This window comes from Balaenoptera ricei, chromosome 8 (assembly GCF_028023285.1).
Source record: "Balaenoptera ricei isolate mBalRic1 chromosome 8, mBalRic1.hap2, whole genome shotgun sequence".
NCBI lineage: Eukaryota > Metazoa > Chordata > Mammalia > Artiodactyla > Balaenopteridae > Balaenoptera > Balaenoptera ricei.
In genome coordinates, this window is record NC_082646.1 from 122,228 (window position 1) to 131,401 (window position 9,174).

Consider the following 9,174-nt stretch of genomic DNA (forward strand, 5'->3'; position numbering starts at 1 on the left):
GTGCTGATGGCACCCATTTCATAGATGAGAAAACTGAGGCACAGAAGTGAGTTGGGGTTAAACCCAGGCAGGTGTGTCTGAACCCTGAGTGGGCAGCACCCACCGCCACCTGTGAAGACAGAGGCTGGCCGCACCCCACGGGCTGGCAGAAGCCAGGCTCCACCCTGAAAACACGATGCTGTGCCAGCCGGCCCTGCGGGGGCCCGTTCTGCCCAGGTCTCTGGCCGCCACCTCTGCTCTCTCTTGCAGGTGTCCACCCCGCAGGGTTCCTGACCCACCCCAGAAGGCAACCCCCACCAGACTCCGGTAGGGCCGGACTCCGCAGACCTGCTTCGGCAATGGGTGGGTTGTGAGCGTGGTCAGGCCTGCCGGCCAGCATTCAGCTTCCTGCTGCCCCGTGCCCGGCCCACCCGGCCCATTCCTGTTCTTTTCTCCCCTGTGCTCGCCGCCGTCCGCTGCCGCCGCGCAGGTAACGAGGAGCTGTGGGCCCAGCCAGCCTTGGAGATGCCGAAGAGACGGGACATCCTCGCGATTGTCCTCATCGTGCTGCCTTGGACGCTGCTGGTCACCGTGTGGCACCAGAGCACCATCGCGCCCCTGCTCGCCGCACACAAGGGTGAGCCCCCGCCCGGCCCCACCTGCCGGGCTTTGCCAATGGGGTGACCACAGCCAGGGCTTCTAGAGTCCTGACTCTCACCCGCTCGGTAGCTGGGGAACCGAGGCCGAGCCAGGCTGATGACCGTACCCTCGGGGGGGGGGGTCTCGGCCCGTTTGGGGCTCTGATGACGCCACACACACAGGCACAGACTCACGGGCCAACTCTGCACCTGCTCCCAGGACGTGCACCCTGGGAGGGCTCGGGTGGGTGGCCAGGATTCCCGGCCTGCGTTGTTTAAAACCTTTCAGGGCGAGTGTGGTGTTCGCTCCTCTGTTCCTGGTCAGGAAGCCCTGATCCAGTGCCACCTGCTGAAAATAGGCTGGACAGAGGCAAGTCCCCCGAAGCCAGGTTAGAACTGGCTTCTCCTGGCTCCCAGCCCAGAGCTTTTCCCTCTCACACCAGGGCCCCCTGTGCCCCAAACCCGTCCACGTGCCCCTCCCCCCGGGCCTGCCCCTCACTGCCAGTCTAGTCCCACACTCCCCTCTCTGTTCGAGCCCTTCTCCCATGAGAGCCCGGGGAGCCTGATGAAACACAGAGGTGCCCAGGCCCGTCCCAGGGAGAAAGCTGACAGGGCTGGGGTGGGTGGGGGGATGCTGGGAATCGGTGATTTGGGTGCAGGCAGGGCCAAGAGCCACAGTCTGAAGCTGGGCTGCTCCACAATTACACGTCGGGGCCTGCTCAGCCCCGGTGGGTCCTGAGGCTTCTGTGAGGAAGGGCCAGGCTGAAGATGGCTAAATGCCCACTGCCTGTTGGGGCACCTGGAGCTGGCCTCCTGACGTGTATCCTTTCCTCCCAATCCAGTGCCTCTCCTTGGTGCTTACTTTTTTTTTTGGCCATGCTGCTGGGCCTGTGGGATCTTAGTTCCCCTACCAGGGATTGAACCCGGGGCCTGGCGGTGAAAGTGCCGAGTCCTAACCCCTGTACCGCCAGCGAAGTCCCTGGCGCTTATCATTTTAGAGTTGTCACCCAACAACACATCACTACATTTACCACATGTAAAGGGACATAATACCACGTGGCTTCCATTCTTGGCAGGGCTCTGGGGTCAGAGACGCCAGGCTGCTTCGCTCAGCACTGCCCTTCCTGCCTGAGGACGGGAACTGGCATCCGCTCTCCCCAGAGCAGCCACGACAGACAGAACGAAGGCAGCAGCAAAGGAAGTTAGGGAGGCCTTAGGACCCAAAGGCAGCAGAAGCACTGACCCAGCCCTGCCGTAGGCACGGAGAACTACCAGGGCACAGACCTGCCGGCGGGGGGGGGGGGGGGGCCGGTGATTTGAGCGGCAGAAAGGGATAGGGAGGGGGAGTGACTCTCAGTGTCCTTCCCGGGCCTTGGTTTCCAAAACTTTACTCACAGCAGGATAAACTCATCTTTACTTATACCCTGGTCAGAAGCTGCTCTCCTCAAGTTTGTTGTCTTTCACCGTCTGACCCAAAACTCCTCCTGAAAGTCCCCTTGGCTGCCTGCATCTGCGCTAGTCTCCCCACCCCGCACCCACGGCCCGGGCACAGGCTCCCACTACCACTGTGTGTCTCGTCGTGGGTGTCTTGTTGGCCTTTGGGAGCTCCCTGGGAGCCGGGAGCACACGTGTCCCCACCTCAGCACCCAGCGTCCGACCCCATGCCAGCACCCACACCACGGGCTAACAAGAAACGTGGGAAGGAGGGAGGGGGCGGCAGCTGGCTGGACCCCACTTTGCCCCCTGCAGGTAACCACTCACGCCATCCTCTCCATAGTTGCAAGAAGCCATGAGGAACAGGGCCGCTTACCAGAGATGGTGAGCCTCGGGGCAGAGTTCCGAGCCCTTTAACCCACGTGTAACTCGTTAAAGGAGATGCAGGTATTGGCTCCATTTTGCAGTTTCTAAAACTGAGGCACCAGGAGCCAAGCACCCTGCTCATGGCCGTATGGTTAGTACAGAGTGGCGCAGGGTCTGAGCCCAGGCACTCAGATCCCTAGGTCTGTCCTCTGACGCTTGCCACCTCCTGCTGAGATGGTATGAGAGCAGTGAGGGGCCCACAGTCCTTCAAACAGGAAGACACACCTCAGAGAGAAGGGACTCTTTAAGAACAAGCATACCCGTGGGGGCTTCCCTGGTGGCGCAGTGGTTACGAATCCGCCTGCCAATGCAGGGGACACGGGTTCGAGCCCTGGTCCGGGAAGATCCCACATGCCGCGGAGCAACTAAGCCCGTGCACTACAACTACTGAGCCTGCATGCCACAATTACTGAAGCCCGCATGCCACAACTAGTGAAGCCCGAGCACGCTAGAGCCCACACTCTGCAACAAGAGAAGCCACCACAATGAGAAGCCCGCGCACCACAATGAAGGGTAGCCCCCACTCGCCGCAATTAGAAAAAGCCCGCGCGCAGCAACAAAGACCCAACGTAGCCTAAATAAATAAAAATTTTTTTAAAAAGACATGAATCAACACCATTTAAAAAGAAAAAAAAGAATACCCATAGGCTGATTTCCCCTCATGAGAGGACTGCTGGCTTTGCCCATGGGGAGAATGTCCAGGATGCAAGAGAGAGCTTGGTCATTAGAGCCGCCCCAGCGGGCACAGGGTGCCTTCCGGAGAGAGGGGCGCTTGTCCCTGTGAGTGTGTCACAGAGGCCAGGCCTCTGCCAGGTTTCACACACACCTCCCCTGGGGTACTTGGGGACACGTGGGCACACACGGCTGCTGGGTGTGGGGATAGGTAGGGTTCCAGGTGGCTGAAAGAGCATGACCAGAAAGTGCAGATTAGGAGACAGACACCAAATCCCAGAAGAGCTGAGATGGGTCTCCACCCTGCCCCTTTGCCCAAATGTGGGAATAAAGTCAGAAACGACAGGCACAGGATTCAAAATTATCTTGCCAGCTATGGGCAACACCCTAGAACAAAATGCAGTAGTTAAGTATCAAATACTGCACCAAGATTCAGAAGCTGGATTACGTAAGCCCCACTTGACTGCACGGTTTGTGAAAAATCGGGGCGAGGTAACCGCAGACTCCCGGGTCCACAGTGCGCTGTAGCCACAACAGCACTAACACTGCCCTCGGGCATGGGAGGCAGTGCCCGGGGCTCTGCAGCCCCAGCCTGTGCGGGGCAGTGCAGTCAGCTCTGGCCAGATGGGAAGGGCATAGGGTGGTGAGGACAGGACACTTTGCCATATAAAACCCAACACAGTTGGGAACCGCGGAGGCAATCTTGGAATTTGGCCAGCTGCCCTCAAATAGCTACAGAGCTGTCAGATGCGAGAAGGAGGGAGAGGTCATTTCTGTGTCACCTCGGGAGTCAGAACTAGCAGAGCGCAGGGGAGGGTGTCAGGCAAGTGGCCTTGACCGCCAGCTTCAGCCCACAGGGCCCCAGGCAGCGATGCGCTGCCGGTCCCGTGGGTGGAGCAGAGGAGAGCCGCACGGGGCGGGGGGACGAGGTCCCTGCAGCGGAGCTGCCCACACCCCCCCCTCCAACCCGCAGATGACGGCAGCGACCCCCGGCGTGAGGCACCACCCGGCGCGGACCCCAGGGAGTACTGCATGTCCGACCGCGACATCGTGGAGGTGGTGCGCACCGAGTACGTGTACACGCGGCCCCCGCCCTGGTCCGACACGCTGCCCACCATCCACGTGGTGACGCCCACCTACAGCCGCCCGGTACAGAAGGCTGAGCTGACGCGCTTGGCCAACACACTGCTGCACGTGCCCAACCTGCACTGGCTGGTGGTGGAGGACGCGCCGCGCCGCACGCCGCTGACCGCGCGCCTCCTGCGCGACACCGGCCTCAACTACACGCACCTGCACGTGGAGACGCCGCGCAACTACAAGCTGCGCGGGGACGCGCGCGACCCGCGCATCCCGCGGGGCACCATGCAGCGCAACCTGGCCCTGCGCTGGCTGCGTGAGACCTTCCCGCGCAACTCCAGCCAGCCCGGCGTCGTGTACTTCGCGGACGACGACAACACCTACAGCCTGGAGCTCTTTGAGGAGGTGCGCTCCGTGGAAGTATGGGGCCCCAGGGAGGGTGGGGAACGTGGCGCGGCCTTCAGCCCCCACTGGCGAAGGGGGAGGAGGTCGGCGTCGGGCTGCCAGACTGACCGTAGCCCTGGCCTCCGGGCACGTCCGCACAAGGGCTTCCAGCGGGGGGGAGAGGGAAAGGGGGTTCCCTGTCGACTCTCTGAGTGTCCTCCGGGTCCGGGAGTCAGGACAGTGGGGGAAGGGAAGGAGTCATTTCAGACTCTAAACTGGGGAGACAGAAGTTTTGCAGCAAAGGACAAAGAGGGCAGGCCACATGACAAGGGGAGTATCAGCTGGTTGGAGGGGTGGCCTTGCCCACAGCCCAGGCATGCTCCTCTGCGGATGCCCGCCCCGAGCAGCCCAGGTGCCCCGACTCCCATCCCTGCCCAGGCGCCCTGACTCTGCTCCCTCTGTAGATGCGCAGCACCAGGAGGGTGTCCGTGTGGCCCGTAGCCTTCGTCGGCGGCCTTCGGTACGAGGCCCCGAGGGTCAATGGGGCCGGGAAGGTGGTCGGCTGGAAGACGGTGTTCGACCCCCACCGGCCGTTTGCCATAGACATGGCGGGCTTCGCGGTCAACCTGCGGCTCCTTCTGCAGCGAAGCCAGGCCTACTTCAAGCTTCGCGGCGTGAAGGGGGGCTACCAGGAAAGCAGCCTCCTGCGAGAACTTGTCACCCTCAGTGACCTGGAGCCCAAGGCAGCCAACTGCACCAAGGTAAGACCCTCGGCAGAGCTGACAGCTGTGATGCAAGCTTTCTCCAGCCCACAAAGCCCTCCCTCTAGATCAGGGAGAAGGAGATAGGGCCCCAAACAGCCTGCGAAGGAGAACCAGCCTCCCAAGACGGCAGTTTATCGCCCTTCAGGAGCCACGCTGACGGCAGGTGGGGGAGCAGGGAGGGGCGACCGGCGAGACAGAGCCCAGGACTGAATCCCTCCCTCACCTCGAAGCAGCTGGGCTCCACGACACTCCTGCCAGACACACCTCCATGTGTGCACACACATGCACAGACAGGCACACATATACATATGCATGTGCACACATGCACGCATGGCTGGAACGTACATGGGCGTGCATATGCACAACACACAGGCACACATATACATGTGTTCATGCACGCACATGCATGCACATGTACACACACACACACACACACACACACACGCTGCTTCTAGTTTGGACTTCTCCAGCCAGGGCCTGGGCTGTCACTTAGCTGAGCTGAAGGTCCCAGAACTCTCTCCCTCTGGACCCATCAAGAAATGCAGGGGAGGATGAGAAGCAAGAGGAAATCTTGAGACCTGTTTGTCTCTTTTCTGTAGCTGTAGACTTTCTGTTTCCAACAGATATTTTGAATGCAGCCTATGTACAAAAAGTAAGAATGAGGGGGTAGGTAGAAATAAAGAACAATGGAGAAAATCTTGCTGGAACAAGGGCAGAAGGGGAGGGGGCAGGGGTGGGAGGGCGAGGTCAGAGGCCCGCCCCATGTGGTCTCATGTCTCTGAACACACAGATCCTGGTCTGGCACACACGGACTGAGAAGCCGGTGCTGGTGAACGAGGGGAAAAAAGGCTTCACTGACCCCATGGTGGAGATCTGAGCCCCAGGACACAGGTAGGGGGATGCAGGCAGGTGACGCACCGGGCGGGCCACCCAAGCTTGGATGCAGAGTAAACCTGCCAAGGCTTTTCCTCTTAGTCTTTAATCGTGAAGGTCAGAGCAAATGCCCCATAGAGTGGAGGAGGCATAGCTGAAGTCAACAGGAGCCAGCCTCCCCCCGTGGCTGGGTGGTTCTACCACCAGCTGCTTGGAAGGCCTCACCTTCCAGGCACCGCCTGGTGACAGCTCCCTGTCATCACCACTGTTACCCTGGCCACCAGCCGGTCCCCTTATGAGGCGCTGCTGTGTGGACCCGCCCAGGCTCTGTCTCCTGCAGGTTCCTCTTCCGTCCTGGTGAAAGCGTGGACCGAGGAGCCTGGCCTGACTCCCAAGCTACCACTTTCCTCGGTTTGACCTTTCTTTCTCTAGACCTCAGTTTCTTTGTCTGCAAAATGGGTTGTTGAGGCATCAGGAACAGTCTGGCACATAATAAGTCCTGCCTAAGTGTTGCTATTTTTATTTGTTTGATTTTTTTTTGGCCACGCCACTCAGCTTGCAGATCTTAGTTCCCCAACCAGGGATCAAACCTATGCCCCCTGCAGTGGAAGCACAGAGTCCTAACCACTGGACCGCCAGGGAAGTCCCTTTATTTGGTTAAAACCCTGTATTGCAGTAGGTCACAGGCTCCATCTGTGTTTTAGAGGCAAAGGAATGAGGTTGAGTAAAGCTGAAGTGAATTGTGCCAGGTGATTGGCAAAGCCAGGAATTTTCTATGAGCTTCTCTGTGATCTCATCAGAGGTGGGAACTCAGACGGTGGGACACACCTCTGTCCTCTGGCCTTGGAGTCAGGCTGCAGCTTCTGTATCACCTGGGCAATGGTCCTGCCCACAGGGGACCACAGGGGGTCTGCTTATCTTGTCCCCTGAACTTAGAAAATCACCTCGGTCACTGCCACTGAGACTGTGTCGGGACACAGCATCACTCCCTGCCTCTCCCACTCCCGGCCTCTCAGTGGGGACCTGGGGGTGGGCTCTGCGGAGCCCCTGGGTGACGCTTCGGGGGCCCAGGATCCAGCGGCTTCCTCACGCCTCCCCCATTCTTCTCCCCCTCACAGGAGCCCCCTTCTCAGACCTGCTCCTGGCCACCTGTGCTCCCCACGCGGGTGGTCCCTCCAAGGCGGACTCCTGTGGAATCGCCGTCACCCTCCTTTCTACTCTGGGGCCTTCAGAGAGACCAGCCTGATGCCAGGACAAAGGACGGAGACCCTAAAGCACAGAAACCCCAGACCTGTTGTTCTGTTCCGTCTGCCCTGGCAGGGCCGGCCGGGGCAGACACCATGGGCCCCAGCCCGGGAGTGATGCCAGGCTGGGAGGGGGCGAAAGACCCCGGCAGTCCAGCAGAGGGCTCCCCGGCTCCCCCTCGAGGCCCCACGACCGCACAGGACACCTGGCCAGGGACTGCGGAAGACGGCAAGCAGCCCCCACGCCCGGCATCAGGAACGAGCTGCTCCGAGACGCAGCCCCTCCGGCCGGCATTCCTCTGGCTTCTGCTCCGGAGCGGAAGGCTGTCTGTGCTCCCAGCAGGTGGCCAGCCCTGTGTGCGGGGAGTCAGGCTGCCAGCGGGCTGCCCTCCCCGTACCTCAACCTCGTGGAGGGAGCAGAGCGCCTTCCCCGGCTCTCGTCCCAGCGCAAGGAAGGAGGTGGGCCCTCGACCCAGCACAGGGTGTAGACCACACGGCACCTCCCCAACGCCCACTGGGCTCCGGGCCCCTCGCCTGGGCTGGGACTGGGGAGGCAGGAGCCCCCAATCCAGAGCCGTGAGAACCACAGGCCTCAGGGGCTCGAGGGAGCAGGTGGGCCAGGAAGAGAGAGGAGGGGCCCGGGCGGTCCCAGGGCTCCTCCCTGCCCCTGGCTGGGGGACTCTGGATTAGCAGAGGGATTTACAGAAGCGGGCAGAGATGATCTGGACCCTGAGGGCAGGATACCTGAGCACACACTGCTTTGGAAATCATGTGATTTACACACCAAGTGAGAAGTAAAACCTCCCTTCTCCCTAAACTGGGGGCCCGAAGAGCAAGCCGGCCTCATGTCCAGCCGCCCCTCCGCCCCAGAGAAGGAACCGTGCGCGGCCCTCAGCCAGGAGGAGAGGTGCCCGTCTCCCTGGCTTCCCGACGGGGCCGGCCCTCTGCCAGTCTCCACTCACACTCCTGAGCGTTGGAAGCACAATTTTCCTCCCCCGTGGAGGCAGAGGAAGGGCCCGAGCCCGCTGAACAGGTGTTTACTTTTAACCGCTAATAGCCCCTACTCCGCTTAGACTCACTGGATGGGCCTGCGGGCCTTGGAGAGCCCACTCCTGGGTGCGTGGATGGGTGGGCGGTGGGCCGCAGCCCAGCGACCTAACATTCACGGAGGAGTATCGGCTGCCTGTTTTGAAGTGGATTTAACTCCTCACCATAGTCACGAAAGCTTCGAGGGAGGGCTCACGTCCCTGAGGGCCCTGAGCCACCTGCAGGACGTCCCACACCCATGGTTGCCTGGGAACCAAGTGGGTGGTGGGGAGGGGAGGGTGGGCGAGGGCGGGCACCGTTGAGCAAGTGAACTCATGCAGGGTACGCCACTGCCTCACGCGCCGGGACCAGCCCCAAACGCGGGGTCAGCTTGGCTGGGCTTGGGCCACCTTGGCCCGAAACCCAGGGCTCGTTTTCAGGAAATTGATAATGAACGACAACATGGTTCCTCTCTTTTTTTTTGGCAGATGCTAGTTCTGTTGTTTTCACCTAATATCCTCTCTTAGCTGCATGTGTATTTATTTATCATTATAACCCTGATGGACCGCAGCTTTCACCTTCATTGGGAATGAGTTTGCTATGAAGCAGAATTGGGCCCATGGCTACAGTTTGTTTTCCAAACACAGCCTGTTCCCT

General features: G+C 60.6%; 1 protein-coding gene across 1 annotated transcript; it reads left to right on the forward strand.

Annotated features, from left to right (window-relative positions):
* The first annotated feature begins 474 nt into the window (after positions 1–474).
* Positions 475–8,781, forward strand: B3GAT1 (beta-1,3-glucuronyltransferase 1). Its single transcript, XM_059929213.1, has 5 exons — positions 475–616; positions 4,123–4,631; positions 5,075–5,371; positions 6,165–6,265; positions 7,366–8,781. Exons 1-4 carry the CDS (start codon positions 505–507, stop codon positions 6,249–6,251), a joined length of 1,005 nt encoding a protein of 334 aa, XP_059785196.1. The 5' UTR covers positions 475–504; the 3' UTR covers positions 6,252–6,265; positions 7,366–8,781.
* The last annotated feature ends 393 nt before the right edge of the window (positions 8,782–9,174 follow it).